This window comes from Sebastes fasciatus, chromosome 12 (assembly GCF_043250625.1).
Source record: "Sebastes fasciatus isolate fSebFas1 chromosome 12, fSebFas1.pri, whole genome shotgun sequence".
NCBI lineage: Eukaryota > Metazoa > Chordata > Actinopteri > Perciformes > Sebastidae > Sebastes > Sebastes fasciatus.
Window position 1 is genome coordinate 16,882,692 of NC_133806.1, and position 17,753 is coordinate 16,900,444.

General features: G+C 39.1%; 3 protein-coding genes across 6 annotated transcripts in view; 2 read left to right on the forward strand and 1 right to left on the reverse strand.

The window, feature by feature from the left end:
* The window catches only part of atp8b2 (ATPase phospholipid transporting 8B2), a 34,245-nt gene extending 28,354 nt beyond the window's left edge, over window positions 1-5,891 (forward strand). For all 4 annotated transcript variants that reach the window (XM_074653650.1, XM_074653651.1, XM_074653652.1 and 1 more), the window contains 5 exons: window positions 380-625; window positions 771-909; window positions 2,097-2,227; window positions 3,900-4,496; window positions 4,587-5,891. In XM_074653650.1, the coding sequence (XP_074509751.1) occupies window positions 380-625; window positions 771-909; window positions 2,097-2,227; window positions 3,900-4,496; window positions 4,587-4,676 (1,203 nt within the window). In that variant the 3' untranslated portion in view covers window positions 4,677-5,891. The remainder of the gene's footprint in view (window positions 1-379; window positions 626-770; window positions 910-2,096; window positions 2,228-3,899; window positions 4,497-4,586) is intronic.
* Window positions 1-17,753, reverse strand: part of flad1 (flavin adenine dinucleotide synthetase 1) — a 276,153-nt gene that overhangs the window by 215,881 nt on the left and 42,519 nt on the right. The gene's annotated exons all lie outside the window — the stretch shown is intronic.
* On the forward strand, window positions 6,796-16,895 carry il6r (interleukin 6 receptor). Its single transcript, XM_074653635.1, has 10 exons — window positions 6,796-7,074; window positions 9,479-10,135; window positions 11,219-11,342; window positions 12,386-12,564; window positions 12,671-12,837; window positions 12,989-13,142; window positions 15,523-15,569; window positions 15,689-15,728; window positions 16,052-16,154; window positions 16,266-16,895. The coding sequence occupies exons 1-10, from the start codon at window positions 6,984-6,986 to the stop codon at window positions 16,561-16,563; spliced, it is 1,860 nt and encodes a 619-aa protein (XP_074509736.1). The 5' UTR covers window positions 6,796-6,983; the 3' UTR covers window positions 16,564-16,895.

Here is a 17,753-nt window from a genome sequence, read left to right on the forward strand (position 1 = left end):
ATTTAGAATGTTTACGTTTAAAACCGTGTAATGGTCTAGATATTGTATATTTGTGACATCACAAATGGACAGAAATCCTAACGGCTTGTTTCAAACGCACAATGTCACAGTACGGGCTGTGTGTATTTCTCTGTATATTGACCGCTTCGATACTTTCACAGTATTTATATAGCACTTAAACCTGCTTTATAATATAAAAGACATGAAATCTTACTTTTTACAATATGGGACCTTTAAGTACAGCCTCACACAGCCGCTAGCATGGTTGTAGACTATTAGTACTGTATTTTCTGGGTAATTTCTGTAGTATATAACCACGACATAGCATTGTAGTCTTATTTTAGTTAAATGCAGCTCCTCACTTCTTGTCTCATTGCAGGATGTTCCTGACCAGAGGAGTCTGGAGTATCCTAAACTGTATGAGCCCGGGCAGCTCAACCTCCTCTTCAACAAGAGAGAGTTCTTCATCTGCATCGCCCAGGGCATCTACACATCCGTGGTGCTGTTTTTTGTCCCCTGTGCCGTCCTATCCGATGCCACTCAGAGCACCGGTGTGCCCCTTGCCGACTACCAGACCTTTGCAGTCACCACAGCAACAGCCCTGGTCATTGTGGTCAGCGTACAGGTGAGAGAAACCACAGGAGTGTTAACTTTCATCGCAGCAGCTGGCAACCTTTATGTTTAACTCCAGAACTGTACTGTATGTTCCACCGTTGTGTATTAACGGTGCTGTTTTAAGCATCTGTGTATGTCTGTGTGTGATTATGCAGATCGCTCTGGACACAGGCTTCTGGACTGTTATCAACCACGTGTTGTTGTGGGGCTCTCTGGGCTGCTACTTCACCATCATGTTCGCTCTTCACAGTCAGACCCTCTTCAGGATCTTTCCCAATCAGTTCCACTTTGTAGGTCAGTCCCCTCTTCTCATTAATTATCGTTAATTGTCGCTTTAATACTGTAGCCGATATCAGTATAGGTATTTCAGACTGAAAAATTAAAAAACAATATATAATTCTTAACTTTAGGATGCTTCATATTTGTCAAGTGAATTGTGATAGATTGCACTGAGGGGGGATATTTTAGAAATGTCAATAAACCTGTCTTATCGAGTGTATATATATATAGATACAGAAACAGAAAACATAATAGTAAGCCTAATTTTAAACAGTAAAGTTTAATAAAAATTAGATTACGCTAAATAAATAAACATAACAAACGTATATGAAGATTGAATCAGGAAAAATGTCAGTAAGGTGAAATACACATACAAATGCACCATAAAAACATTGATGCACCGCTGCCTGTTATTATATATATATGTGTGATAAGCCAAAATCTGACTAAAATATTGGCTCTGTGATAGAGAATAGTAATGTTTACTGTAATCACCTGCTGAAATCATTTCACACCACACAGCCCTGTCTCCTAAAAATTACGTTCCTATCCACATGAAACTGCATTGTGAATTAAGATTAGAGGGAAACGTATTTTGTCACGGATTACGTTTGTTTTTGACGTAGGCTTATCACAAATGCGTTTGTAATGACAGTCCGAAGAAGTCTGCTCACGGAGGAGGAGGTTGGGGCGGTGGATGAGTCAAAAAACACAGAACTTTTGCCCAGGAGACTGCTGTTTGTGTCCTGTGTGAAACTAAAAGTCAAGTCAACTTATTTTTTTACTAAATCTTACTAAATGCTTTTGTTCCCTAAACCTTACTATGTGCTTTTATTGCATCTTTGTTCTGTTTTGTGGCAATTTCGTAGTCTTTTTAATGTTTTTTACTAAACCTAACCAAATAGTTTTGTTGCATGTTTTGTTTTGTTTCAATTTACAACATTAATCACATGTTTAAAACTGTTTAAAACTGCAACCGTAATCTGAGGAGAAAATGCATTTCCCTCGAAACGTAATTGAGAATTCACTTGAATTGTATGGGGACATAGTTTTGAAGGAGACAGGGTTGCAGCGCCAGTGAGATCTTCATGTAAAGATGTATAATATCTGTGTGCTTACAGTCTTTGTGAAATGCTGTAAACTCCTGAAACATACAGTATTTGCTCATGTGTGTGTTTGTACGTGTGTGTTCGTGAGTGCAGGCAGTGCCCAGAGCACATTGTTGCAACCGGTCGTGTGGTTAACTATTGCGCTGGCGACAGCAATATGCATAGTTCCAGTTTTGGCATTCCGCTTCCTCAAGGTGGACCTCAAACCTCAGCTCTCCGACACGGTGAGAAAACACACACAAACACAAAGATGGGTCCATCTTCTTCATTGCAACATGTGTCAGTGTCTCGTCTTCGCAAACAGGTCGGTTTGAAACTGGTCTCAGCCAATCATTAACTGCATGAGTACAAACAGTTCATCTCTGAGTGTGTGTGTGTGTGTGAGTGTGTGATGAGTTCATGCTTTTCGTCACTGGCCCCACGCGTTGTAAATACTCTGCAAATATTGACTTAATCAGTGTACCCTAATGACACGAGTTACTTTTAGTAATACGAGCTCAGTGTCAGTCAGTATGTCTCAAGCCAGCTGAGCGTCCAACCGAAGCCGCTGTCAAGATGGTGCGAAGGAGTTCCTTTTTTTTATTTGTTTTTAGTTTCTCTACAGTCACTATTACTGGTGTCTATGCGTGGGATACATTTGGGTTGTAAAGTACGAAGAGTTTTGAGTTTGAGATTGAGTATTAGGTAGAAAAGTGGCAGTATAGGCGATTTGAGGGGAAATGAGGTGGGATGCTACCACCTTTTGTTAGTAAAAGGACCAAAATACAACACCCTTGTTAACCTGAGATTCCCCCCTCTCCATCCCCTACTAGCAGAGAGTGCAGGGTCAGAGGCAGTGAATGAAATAAGCACCTGCCACCTGTCAAATACAGGGTACATGTTGGCTGTGGCAGGTACAAATTTCCAGTCACCTGCCACCATGGCAGACAGGTTTTCCTTATATTAAGAAATATTATTTTTAAAAAGCAATTGCTACGTTAAAAATAGTCACGAATTAAGATTACATGATGTACTGCATATTTCTACTGTCTGGTACCACTGACTCAGCGTTTATAATCAAGAGCATTATGCATAGATTTCAGAAGTGGCAGACTGAGTTGCCGGTGGAAATGTTCAGTGACCTGCCACAGTGTGAGGAAAAGACTTAATTTCAGACCCTGGGTAGAGGGGTTGTTTAGTTGACTCATCATGATCCTTTATCTGACTGAAGGGCCTTTCACACAGAACGCGACAACGGCACCACTGTGCTCTGAAACCCATCATTTCCAACGGCTTGTGTGACACCATAACGGCTTCGCTGCGCCAAGTAAAGCGCCTGGTTGAACGCTGCCCTGAACCCAGCGGCGAGTGCAGCTCAAACTGCGCTCTCTGTGAAAGGCCCTTCAGGCAGACTAGACTAACATGTCTGCCCCTGCAAGCTCTCTGCTAATAAGGGATGGAGAGGGGCGGTGGCAGGTTAACAAGGGGGATGGCATCCCCCCTCAAATTACCTCTATCTATCTATCTATCTGTCTATGTGTGTGATTTTGCATATTTTTTATGCTAAATGCAGTACCTGTGAGGGTTTCGGGACAACATTTGTCATTGTTTTGTGTTGTTAATTGATTTACAATAATAAATATATACATTCATTTGCATAAAGCGAGCATATTTCATAGCATATATTCTACTCCCATGTTGATAACAATATTAAATACTTGACAAATCTACCTTTAAGGTACATTATGAACAGATTAAAAAATGTGCTATTATTTTGCGATTAATCGTGATTCAATATTTTAATCTATTGACAGCCCTAATATACTGTATATATAGATATATAGGTATATATATGGACCCACAATTTCAGGACCAAACCACCAAAACCTCCTCTCCTCTCCTCTGTTCCTTCTCCAGGTGCGCTACACTCAGCTGGTGCGTCAGAAGAAGCGAAAGCCGGTAGGTCGTAGCATGGGAGGTGCCTGGCGTGGGGTGGGCAGCGTGTCAGAGGGCCGTCTGGGCGCTCGCAGCGGTTCCAGGAGGTCAGGCTACGCCTTTGCCCACCAGGAAGGATTTGGAGAGCTGATCACCTCAGGGAAGAACATGAGGCTCTCGTCTCTGGCCCTGGCCTCCTTCGCCTCCAGACACAGCTCCAGCTGGATCGACACACTCCGCAGGAAGAAACCAACTCACGCTCACACTCCCCCCAACGCCTCCGGGGAGTGCAGTCCAGCACCCAGTTATGTCTCTGGGTCCGTTCCGCCGCTCTCAAACTCCTCCTCTGTTCTGGGCGGCTCACAAGATGCGCCCATCGAGGAGGAGACGGGCGCAGCGCCATCCCAAAATACGCCGACTGTTCCCGCTTCATCCACACAAACGCCACCAGCTTCAGAAGCAGCTGCACCTCAGGGTTCAGCCCAGGCCCTCAATGCTGGCGTCCTCACCGCCGCAGCAGTGAGGTCCCAAGGGGGAGACACACCTGGAGGCTGGACGATCACTCTGGGCGCCGTGCAGGTGAGCTGCTGTTATTTCCCATTTATATATCAAAAATGACAACACATCTAAAATCACACACACTGACACAACTCTTCCTCTCTCCAACAGGAAGCTCTGTTTGGTTGGAAGGCTAAGCCCACTGCATCCAACAGCCCGGGCCCAACCTCTGTTGCCAAGGAAACCAGCCACATTGAGTGAAACATTCAGAATAAACGGAGGAATAACTTGTTCACTACTGTCCATCCACATGTTTGCACACACATACGGGATGTGTTGTGTGCTTACCTGGAGAGACACTGAGACATCGAGAGCAGACTGTTATAATACGCTGTGCTCTTCTCTCTGTTTCCCAACTGAAGCTTCTATAATAAATCAAACAAATCCAAATCATAGGAAGAAGTGAAGTGGCACATCCGAATGACATGGACCTTGTGTGGTGATATACACGTTGCCACGGCATATGATAACTGTGCTCATGAATGACGAGAACATCACGAGATTTACAGTATTTAACTGAAGGAATGCAGCAGGTTGCGGAAACATAATAATGACCTAAAATAATGTTTCCACTTGTCACTTCAAAATTTAGCCTCACTCACAACCAAGTCGCACAGCATCTCTCAAAATCAGCAGTGGGTTGAAGAACAAGACTTTGAATCAGTGAAGTGCAGGCATTATTATCTGTAAATGTGTTTTTGTTCACTATAGTTCTCAGTGAGAACGGTGCTTTACGTTACAGGACACTGTGTACCTTATCTCCCATTGATCTGTTTTCTTACTTATTATACCTCGACTTCACATGTTCTTTTTTGCATCATATTGATGTGTTTTGTAATGGCCTCGTTGAGTTGCATCTTAAAGCAAGCTCTCAGTGCTTTTTCTCCTCTTTGCAAGTTTTTTTTTTTTTTCTTTTGCTCTGACAAAGGGCCAGATCATGTTAACAAACTGCCACTGGCTTACTTTAGGTTGGGAAAAGTGCAAAGAAACTCTGTGAAAACAAAAAAGGCAGTAGCAGACATTTGAATGTGATTTGTTAAACAGACTGTACTTGTCCATGAATAAAGGGAAGGTGTTTGGAGATAATGATGCCTTAACAATGCCAACATTTTGGTCCTCGAAGCTCTTTCTGGTCCATCAGTCAAGTACAACATCCATCTGTGTTGCAAATGCTCCTGTTCATTACTGACGAGATAATAAGTAGAGGAACCAGAGGAACGATATAAACTTATTCCAGGGTCTGTCCCTTTTACTAAAGTCTTCAACAAAGCAGAATGCTAACATGATCTGCAAAAACTAGGCTGGAAATGAATGTACTGTGCAGTATTTGGCCCCATGAATTGTTTAAGCTTGGGTCGGAGCTGTTGAACGGTGGTCAATAAACATGTCATCTCTCTTTCAAGGGAGAGAAACAAACTGTGTCCATGCAAATGTTATTTCAAGTAGCAACCAGTGTTAGATAGAAATGACTACGCTGTGGTGGGGCGTGGAATGAGGTAGAAATGAGATGGCAACTTGAGATTTGTTTTCAGTTTAACCACAAAAACCAGATCTGTGGTACTTTATGTGGCAAAAGCACTCTTAAGTTCTAGTTTATCATGGTGCACCATCACTTTCTATTAGCCGAAGCAAAATATAAGACATATTTTGAGATTTTGAGTTGTGTCTAAATAAAAGAAAAATATGTTTTTTTATTGCACTTGGCAAAAAGAGAAAATATATCCCAAGGGAAACAAGCAATCACTACAATTAAATCCTTCATATAATTGTTCTTAGTGTCCCCAAGGTCTAGGGTGGGTGGGAGGGGAGGGACCCAAAGGTAGGGATTTGGTTGGCACAGAAGTTTTTATTTAAATTACTTTTTGTTGTTGTTTTGTTTTTTTCTTTTCTTTTTCTGTAGCTACTTGCCAATTTTGTATTGATTAGTACATGACAATTTGTGATTATATTCTTTTATTCTAATGGTGATCTATTAATTTGTAACCCCACCCTATATAATTATGCTTAAATACCAATAAAAAATAGATCACAAAAAAAAATTCCAAATAAACTTTGGAATAAAATTAAAATAAATGCAACTCTTATTAAAACTACACAAAATCAAAATACAAGATCCCACACATGGTGTTGAATAAAGTGCACCATGTATGATAAAACATTGTGGATAATAGAGACAGTAACTTAAGTATGACAGATTTTATATTTAAATATTATAACAGCAGGCCTATTTTCAGCTTTCAAGGGGGTTTTATTTTGAAAGTGGGGAGGATTTCCTCTGTGTAACTGGCTGAACAAGAGGAAGAGAGCAGGCTGGGATTTCACAATAACGGGTCTTACTGACAACCAGAGGAAGCTGGTGTAGCTGCACTTTAACAGCCCTGTCAGTAGAGGAGGAGGACTGTCAGTTGTTGTTGTTGTTCATAGGAGTCACAACAATCTCCAACTGGTGCTGTCTGCCTGAAAGTGATGGTGTGAGGAGGACTGGTGAAGGGAGACTCATGCGCAAAGATGCGGATCTTTCTCCCTTTGCTGTGTGCTCTGTGTGCTCTGTGCAGCACACCGGTCCAAGGGATCTTCGAGGGAACCTGTCCCAGAAAAGGTAACACTACCAGAAACAATGTCTGTCTGTTTATCATGCTGTGTAGGCTATATTTTGTGAAGTTATGGCAAAATGAGGACTTGCCAGAGTGTGTTGGCTAATATATATATATTCTGTTTACCTTATTGTCACCCACAGGAGTTTATTCAGTGTTGTGATTTTTTTTTTTTATTTGACTGGAGATCAATCACAGTAAATAGATTAAGACAACTCATAGTGTAGCAAAAGTTGTTTTATTTACATATTTCATAGGCTAGCCTTACAAACCTTGCAGTATATTTCTAAATTGTTAATTTAAAATATATACATAACTGCTTTAAATGATCTGTGTTGTCTAATATATATATATATATATATATATATTGATCTTATTGTCACCCACAGGAGTTTATTCAGTGTTGTCATTTTTTTTTTATTTGACTGGAGATCAATCACAGTAAATAGATAAAGACAACTCATAGTTTAGCAAAAGTTGTTTTATTTACATATTTGACATCATAGGCTAGCCTTACAAAACTTGAAAAAAGTATATTTCTAAATAGTTCATTTAAAATATATACATAACTGCTTTAAATGATCTGTGTTGTCTAATTTTTTGTTTACCTTATTGTCACCCACAGGAGTTTATTCAGTGTTGTCATTTTTTTTTTTTATTTGACTGGAGATCAATCACAGTAAATAGATAAAGACAACTCATGGTTTAGCAAAAGTTGTTTTATTTACACATTTCAAAGGCTAGCCTTACAAAACTTGAAGTATATTTCTAAATAGTTAATTTAAAATATATACATAACTGCTTTAAATGATCTGTGTTGTCATTCTGTGTTGTTTCACATCGAAATTGATGTTTTGCAAAGCTTTTGTGGAAATGTTCTTCGTACTATTTATTTACAGTTTTTAATCAGCTTTTGATTTCTTCAGAAGTTCAGACCCTGAATTATTATTTTTTTCTAAATTCAGGGTCTGGCTTCCCCTTACAAAAGATAAGTTTATTCAAGTGTGCTATACTTCTTTTAAACTTGAAATAAGTGAGTATGCTTTCTGTTTACTTTATTTGTACTTATCAGATATATACTTAACAAAATCATACTTAAGTATACTTGGCTTATACCGACAAGTATACAGAAAAGTCTAACTTGGCAAGTATACAGAGGAGTCCAAGCATACTTGGCTTATACTGAAAAGTATACAGAAAAGTATTTATACTTGGTTATGTAACTTAAAGAAAACTTACAAGTATACTTGCAATAAAAACTATTAAACTAGTAGTTTACTGAGAGTATACTTTAAAGTGTACTTTCATAAACTAAAAAGTGGGCTACAAGTATATAACTAACCTGTAAGTTCACTTGTAGTATAGTTCATATTATAGTTGCAGTACAAAATACAACTTGGATGTAAACTGTTACGTTTAAAGTACACTTAAAAGTATACTTTTATAAACTAAAAAGTGGGCCAATTTGGTCCCGGGATTTATTGAAGTAGTACACTTACAAGTATACTACTAGTACATTGATACTCGTATACTTATTACATAAAGTATACTTGAGAATGTACTTAAGTAAACTTAAGTTTACTTTGTAAAATAATCTTGAAGTATACTTATTTTTTGTAAGGGTCATTGGCAGCATGTACAAATAACTACTCTTATTTGCCACCTCTCTGCTCACCAATCAGCGTCTACTATCAATGTGTTTTTATACTTGGTTGTGTTTGTTGTACTGATGGAGGGCATGAAGCTTCTTTTACTTTGATGTCAAAAGTTCTGCACTTTAGTCATCCAAATTATTTCTGCACAGGGTCAGGCAGATTTAAATGTTAGACTATGTGTAAATGTATGAAACCTAAAACCAGTTCACACACAGTATAGATGTGTTGTTCTGCCTTCTCTCAGCTGCTCTCTATTTCCCCTATCTGATTTCTAGGCAAAAAAAGACGGGAAAGTGGGAGTAAGGGAGAGAAAGTGTGTTTGCACTAGACAAGGGCAATGGACCTCTGACGTCAAGCCAGTCTATTCCAAACAGGAAGCTGTATACACAAGGCTTTTCTCAAGTCATAATTGACTGTGTGAGTTTTCAGTGTACTCAGGAAATCTGCATAATTAGGGGATGTCAGAAATGTGACTAAATGAGAGATGAAACAGAGAGGACATTATTTAGTCCAGGGAAGAAGAGAGACCTATTAAAAGAGGAAGTTCAAAAGGAGTTGGTTATTTTGGTTATGCAACGTTGCATCTTATCTGTGCTGTGCCTAGTCGACTGCAACCAATACCCTTGACATTTTGTGCAAAATACTAACTGAGTGCATAAAGAAGTCTTGAATTCAAACACAATTCAAGGCAGCGCACACATTGTTTTTATATTAGTTCTATAAATGTTTTGTTGTTGTTTGTTTTCTTGCGCAGACCCTCCCCCTGGTGTGTTGGTTTTATCTCCGGGCAGTAAGTTGGTTTTGACCTGCCGCGGTCATGTGGAGGTGGACGGAGTCAAGGTCATCATGGCCAGAAACAGCTCAAACACCGACAGAAGAAGGAGTACTTCTGATGCAACCCCAACCACTGTAACCATTATAAGAAACACTGGAGTTTTGATGACAAGTGACCAACATACTGCGGAGAATAGTGTAAGTGACTCTAATCCTGCTGAGGCTGGAGAAAACAGAAGCCTCGGACATGCAGGTACAGGAACCACAGCTTCTCCCAGCACTCACACGGTCCGGCCAACTGGTGTGAGCAGACTGTTTAAGCGTGAATCCATCTCGGAGACTGAGGAGATGGATGGCGAGAGCGATTATGGGGAAGAGGAGGAGGAAGAAGAGGAGGAGGAGGAGGAGGAGGAGGGGGGGGAGGAAGGGAGCAGAGTGACAAGGGGCATAAAGTCAAGGCCACAGTGGAAGTGGAACGGGAGAACAGTCGGAAAAGGAGACAGAGACTGGGGTGAAGTTACATTTGAGAGGAGAGGGTCTTCACTGTCTCTGTCCTCAGTGAGACTGACCGACTCTGGGAAGTACACGTGTTATCACAGAGGCAGAGAGAGGTTGTCCTTAAAGGTATACGTTGCAGGTGAGTCACAACGGCAATGAAGTTGAAATGGATGATTGAAGTTGTCAATTTGGTTTGATTCATGGGATGTTTGTCCTTTGTCCTTTCAATTGTCCTAACATATCTTACTTTTCACTACAAAATAAAAGGTTTAGCATTTGTGATGGTTTTCTCTATACAGTAAGACATTGCAAAGTGAATGTAAGGACTTAGTGTAAATGAAAGATATGATCAGCGTGACAATAAAAAACTGAGTAATGATGTAGGAGTACAGTACAACAAGATATCATTATAAGATATGTCAGATATTCATGAAGGCCTTAAAGGAACAGTGTGTAACATTTCGGGGAATCTATTAAAAGAAATGGAATATAATATTAATAACTATGTTTTTCTTTAGTGTTTAATCACCTGAAACTAAAAATCGTTGTGTTTTTCGTCAGCTTAGAATGAGTCCATAGGGAGCAGGTCCTCCCCACAGAGTCCTCCATGTTGCTCCGCCATGTTTCTACAGTAGTCCAGAACGGACAAACCAAACACTGGCTCTAGAGAGAGAGCCTTTCACGTTTTTACGTTACTTGAAGGCCACCGTAGTTCTCTGACATGCTTGTAAGACTGCGGTAACGTGAGCTGCAGAATGCAAAAAAAACGTGGTACCGACATCCGCCGTCTGACTTCCATTGCTCCTAAAGTAGTGTTATTATGGTATACACATTGCACCTTTAACATAACATTATATTGTTCATTATTTCATTAAAAAATATGATGAATACATTCTTTAATGGATATATGCTGGTGGGATGATGCTTTGCTTCTCTCTGTGTACATGATTGTTGATTGAATATCTTTCTGTTTTTGATTGTTGGTCGGACAAAACAAATATTTAAAAATGTCATGTTGAACTCTGGGAAAGTGTTAAGGCCATTTTATATTATCTTTAAAACAATAATTTACAGTTTAATCTATAACAAAAATAATTGTTAGTTGTAGCCTACCAGTGTTTGACAGTGTGGTTGATGAGATATATTTAGGAAAGACAATAAATGACTTACTGACTGACTGAATGAATGTACTGTATAACTGCATGTCTTCTGTACGTGTTAGATCCTCCAGAGAGTCCCAGTCTGTCCTGCTACAAAAGGTCACCCAGCAGTAAGATTCGTTGTGAGTGGACACCTCAGAAGCCCATCACTGTATTGCCTAACTGTTACCTGCTACTCAGTAAAAGGTGAGGACAAACTAACACTATAACTCCCCAATGAATATCTTATACATGTGTGTGGAAATAGTAAATAATACTTTTCAAACAAACCTTTAACAACATTACAAACTATGATATAGATTTAGTTTCTTTTCAGTCCCTGTATCAACTGACCCACCAATACTATATATACACATATTATATATATACATATATATATAATATGTACAACAAATCATTTGAATTATTCCTCTTTGACACCTTGTCACAGATTATTCCTCGTATAGGAGGATGCCATAAAAACATTTGAAGTATTTGAATGGAAGTGCTGAGGGAAGTTGACATTTCAGAATCAACACTGAATGAAGTATTACATTAGTTGAACTAAAAGTGCTGAAAGGTGTTGAAAATTCAGTTGAAGTTGAATATCTATGCTTTTATTCGATAGCTGACAGTAGATAAATGACAGGAAAAGAGGGGAGAAAGAGAGAGAGAGAATACTTAGCTGGACCACTCGGCCACCTTGGCAGAATAATACCTTTTAATGTACTGTACTTCCCATATGCGATGTGAACAAGGTTAAAGAGGACCTATTATGCTCATTTTCATGTGCAAACTTGTATTTTGGGTTTCTACTAGAACATGTTTACATGCTTTAATGTTCAAAAAACGCTTTATTTTTCTTTCATACCGGCTGTGCCGCAGCACCTCTTTTCACCCTCTGTCTGAAACACTCTGTTTGAGCTCCTGCCCCTTGTTACTTGATGACATCACCACATTACGGAAGAAAAGGCAGGACTTCAAACAAGGTGTTTCAGGCAGTTCAAGAGCAGTGTTTCTGTCGGGGAGAGTAACTCCCTCTGCCGTGGACTTTGGGTTTTGTAACTTTGCAGACCTTTCACATGCATAGAAAACTATATAACACACTAAAGGAAAGGGAAAAAGCACAAACGCATAATAGGTCTTCTTTAAAACTACAACAGCAATTCAAGTTATGTTCTCTGTGTCTTTATATCATACCCATCTTTGTGTGAGTGAAACTGTTTTTTCTTCGTGGATCCATCTCTCAGGCATACAGATGCATTCCTACGTGTGGACTGCTCATACTCATCTCGGCGCTCCCGTTGTTGGTGTGCTCTGGACCACAACGGGAACCAGCTGAGGACCGTTCACACGGCCTACCTGTGTGTTACGAGCACCGCAGGCAACGCCACCAGCGCCCTGCTGCACTTCTTACCTCTGGAAATCTGTAAGTTTGAGTGTGTTGAGGCGGGCGTGTCCATGCCTCACATGTGTGTTTGGTTTGATGTAAGGGTTAATTAAAGCCCTCACTGTATTCCTTCCTGCTCCCTCAGTAAAGCCCGACCCTCCATCAGATGTGACAGTAAGACAGGAGGAGGGACAGGAGACGAGGATGAAGGTCACCTGGAGTTTTCCAATCTCCTGGAAGTCTCAAGACCAATTTTATGAACTAATCTACGAGATCAAATACCGACCTCACTCCTCGTACGATCATGGGCAGGTGTGTGCTGGTCGTCGGTGTGTGTGTGTGTGTGTTTACTTTTCACAGTTGTAGTAGATCAATGCACTTTTGTCTTTTCTGACCTGAAACAATTAAACACCCACGTGTGATGTGTGTTTACCTGGTTGTCTTGCTGTGTGTGTCTATATAGATACATAAGCTTAGGGAGCGCTCCTACACGATCACTGATGCAATGCCTGGTATTGAGTACCTGATACAGCTCAGAACTAAGGATGAGTATGATGGTCACTGGAGTGACTGGAGTACACCTGTCCATGCCAGCAGTTGGTTGTTGACAACAACAGGTAAACTAAACACACATGCAGACACAAGTAGAAAAAACTTATTGAATCAAGCCATTTCAAAATTGGGCTGACGCTATCATTAGTGGAAAATGTAAATCATAGAGCTTCATCGCCTTGGTCATAGGCCTACATGATCCACCGTGGACACAGACAAAAGTAGTCATGACAACCTGAGGAGAGAGACGTCCTGTTTCCTTCCCGTATGATTGGGTTTTCCCCAGGAGCTGTTCATAAACACCCTCCCATACGTACACTGTTAAGAATTTCTCAGTAGAATAACAGTAAAGAACTGGCAGCAGGGTTGCCTTTATGTTACAGTAAAATTAACATTATTATACTGTCGTTGAAATTTACAGCTTTGTACTGTTAATGAAAAATACAGTTTGAACTGTTTTTTTTTTTATTAATTTCACATTATTTTACAGTTAATTTACTGTTTAAAGATACATTATCTTACTGATTTGTTTTAATGCACTATTTAGGTTGTATTTTTTACATAGATTTTAATAAACATTATTTTTTGCCTAGATGAATAGACTTAGCAGGTTACAGACATAGGAATAGTCACACTAAATACAATTAAAGGCACTTGTTAGGAAAAAGGCTAAAATAGACTTGTTGACACTTTCCCCAAAATGTCTGTCTATAGCTGGCTACAAGCACAGAATGCAAACCAGAACAACATGTGAGAGAAGAACAATAAAGCTAATTCACTGATTTTACAATCATGTACAATGTACAAGCCTCACATGTGCAGATCAGGTCCCAGAATTAAAGAAATACTGCATGAAATTGTTACTGATGATACTTTAGACAGTTGATCAGCAGTAAAGTGCTGCTTTTTAAGAATGCATTATAGTTCAGTTAAAAAATGAGCGTAATTTAACAGGTTTTCTTTTGTATTAACAGTAAAGCACTGTTTTTAGCAATAACAGGTTAATACTGTTGAAATCCTGCTGTAAATTAACAGCAATTGTTTACAGTGTAGACACTTTTACCCCTTCCAGTTGAATAAGTTGTTTACTCATCGTGCACAGCTTGCCTGCAGTATTCTGGATCCTGGATGCAAGTTGAAAATATTTAGAAAATGTGTATGAATGCATCTTAATATCCTGATGTTCTTTGCAAAATGTAATATACCCCCATTTAAAGTTAAAGTGACACATGTGCTCGCTAATTTTGGCATGAAAGTGAAACTTCTTTCATGTTTCAAAATGTTTTATCTTGGTTTTTTCAGTACTTCCCTCTATACCATGTGAACTGGACTCTCTCCATTCCCTTGATATCCTTCATATCTATTTTGACATATTTGACTATTTGAGTTAGAGTTAGATGAGAAGTGCTCTCATATCTTGTTGTTTTTACATTTTTTTTGCACAGATTTAACAAATTTATTTAGTGAGCAGCTGGTAAGCAGACTTAAAAAGACGTTGACAGTCAGACTAGCTGTATCTTCCTGTTTCCAGTCTCTATGCTAAGCTAAGCTGATTGTATCCTGGGGGCTGGGAGCAGTGGGCGATTGTATCAGGGTGGCCGTGGCCCCCCCCTTGGCGGCGCCACTGGCTCAAGGTTCATATTTATTGTCCCGACATGAGAGTGGTATCGATCTTCTCTCAGAAAAAAGCAAATAAGCGTATTTCCCAAAAGTCAAACTACTACTTTAGTTTCCTGGTGGCTTAGGGATTTAAGAAGCTGACCATGTAATCACTTCCTTATAAACTTCCCCTGACACCAGACTACGACCTTTGTTGCACGTCGTCAACTTTTCTCTCTCCTCTCATTTTCTGTCACCCCTCTGTAGTGTGTTATTAAAATAAGGACAAACACCCCCAAATTTTTGTATTACCTTGTCTCTCAGGATATGTATAACAGCTCCTCTGGTTTATGATAAACACGTTTTAATTTACCTTTAGATCAGGGAATGTGGCTTTATTTACAGTATATAACACTGTATAATAGGAAAATACATGCACATATAGTATTTCATATGCAGGTATATCCCAGAAGAAATCATCAACAAAATATTTGGGAGTGCGAGTTCTTTTAAAAAGAAATCCGATTCTTCTTTTAAAAATATCAAAACATTTGATATACTGGTTTAAGACATCTTGAAAGCAAAATATATATATATTTTTTTTACAAAACTTGACTATATAAAAGTCAAGTGTTTAGTGGTTCCCAACCTTTTTTTGCTTGTCATGAGATTAATGTCTGAAAAAAATTAACATAGTCTAATTTTGTGTCGCAGAAATTGATTTTTGTCTTCAATATGTTTTCACTTTTCATACATTTTAAATGTCATGATGAAAGATCTATTGCAGGGACTTCCTTTCTGTCGTTTTTAATAACAGTTCATCTGTATGGATGTCTCTCTCCTCAGCTAAAGGGTCAGACGACTTGGCGAATTATTATCCCTCCGCCCCAACGGTAAGAGTCTCAATGTGTCACTGAGAAAATCATTAATTGTCCCCTAACACTTGTGCTGCATACAGTATTCATCGTTGTCCTTCCTCCGGTATCTCACGCCGTCTCTTGTGTTACCTTAGGATTGCGGCTCTGGTGCAGATGGCTGCGATGAGTGTGATGGTAAGATAGCTAGCAGACAGTAAAATATTTTGGTTATAATTAGGTGTGTGTATGTGATGGGGGAAAATAACAAGAGAGAGGGAACTCTTGAATGTTGTTAGTGCTGAAAAACCCCCTCTGCCCCACTGGGTTTCAACAGGAAGCCATGTCATCATAATAACTGAGGCTTAACAACGAAACAAGCCACAGGAAACATGGCTCAACACACCTAGCTCACACACACACACACACACATGCACACATGCACACAAATTCAATCACACCCAAACATACTTACATTAATGTTATTCCTATTGATTAGGATTTCTCACTCTTTCCTGCAGATCTTGAACCAGTGCAAATTGTTTCGGATGTGTCACATCATGTCCTGTGGATCTCTGGTTTATTTGTTCTCTTGTCGGTCATTTTGGCTGCCTACATATTCAGGTAGCAAATATTTATATATATAAATATAGAAAATAGTATTTCCTGGATGTACGTCCACAATTTGAAACCTCAGCAATCTATTTCAATTAACTTCTCTTTTTTTCATTTCAGACATAAGAAGAGATTTCTGTCTAAACTCGAGAGTCTGAGTGTCGTCACCCAGTGTGGTGACTCTCCTCGGCCTCCGCCCTCAGCCCCAACGCCTCCAGAAGGGCAGGCTCTGGTGACCTCTGCCCCTCCTCGTTACAAAGCACCCCCACCAAGCGAAGTGGAAGAAGGGGAAGAAGAAAATGAAGAAGAAGAAGAAGAAGAAAAAGAAGAAGAAGAAGAAGAAGAACAGCGGCTGAAGGAGAAGACAGAAGCAATGCACTTCAACAACACAAGTTATTTCTTTCTCCAAAGGGAGTGACGAGCAGGCAGAAAGGGGAATAAAACTAGCCAGAGCCGGTGTCAGAGAGGACAAAATGATAATGTTTAATGTGTATAAATTGTGATTGTTCTCCAATGAGCTTCTGTTAGAAGCAAACTCATGACCAGCTTGTATAGTATCTGTCTCTCTTTCTATCTCTAACTAATGCCTAAAATACCTCTACAAGACTTTTTGTTGTTTTTGTCTTAAGAGCAGCCTTTAAGCTACTCTCTCCTCTGTGCCAATTTAAAGTGTGATGATAAACTGTGGACTAGATGTTATGTTCTGTTTGTATATAATTGTATTAAGGTTCATAAAATATATCACTTGCCCTTTCCACATATTCTTTACAAGGTTTGAAAAAGAACTGTCAAAAGTTGCTGTCAAAAGCATTGGCTGTCCGTCTGTTTTCCAGCCTTTTAGACTGATAAAGCTGTTCTGATGGTCTTGTTTAAGGTTGTGTGTTGCTCCAAAGAAAGATTGAGGACTCAAAAAAGACCCTGAAAGTCTTATGAACTGTGCAAAGTGGCCACTGCTCTCTGGCCCCAGAACTCAAGGCTTACCTTTTTCGGGATATTTATTTACCACTAAAGAATAAAATCAATTCCCTTATGAAAAAGTAGTATACTTTTATGAAGTATACTTAAGTAAAGTGCAAGTATATATTTCCCAAGTATACTTTATGTAGTAAGTATACTAATATCAATGTATTAGTAGAATAATTGTGGGTGTACTACTTTATACTTCCTGGGGCTAAATTAGTTTATAAAAGTATATTTTTAAGTATACTTTAAGTATAAGAATAGTAAACTTTGGGTTCACAGCTAGTTTACACCAAAGTTTTATTTTGTACTACAACTATACTAGAAGTATACAGATAGTTTACTAGTTTTATACTTGTAGCCCACTTTTTAGTTCATGAAAGTAAACTTTAAAGTATACTCTCAGTACACTAGTTTAATAGTTTTTATCCTGCAAGTATACTTGTAAGTTTTCTTTAAGTTACTTAGCCAAATATTCATACTTTTCTGTATACTTTTCAGTATAAGCCAAGTATCCTTGGACTCCTCTGTGTACTTGCCAAGTTAGACTGTTCTGTATACTTGTCGGTATAAGCCAAGTATACTTAAGTATGATTTTGATAAGTATATATCTGATAAGTACAAAAAAGTAAACAGAAAGTACTCACT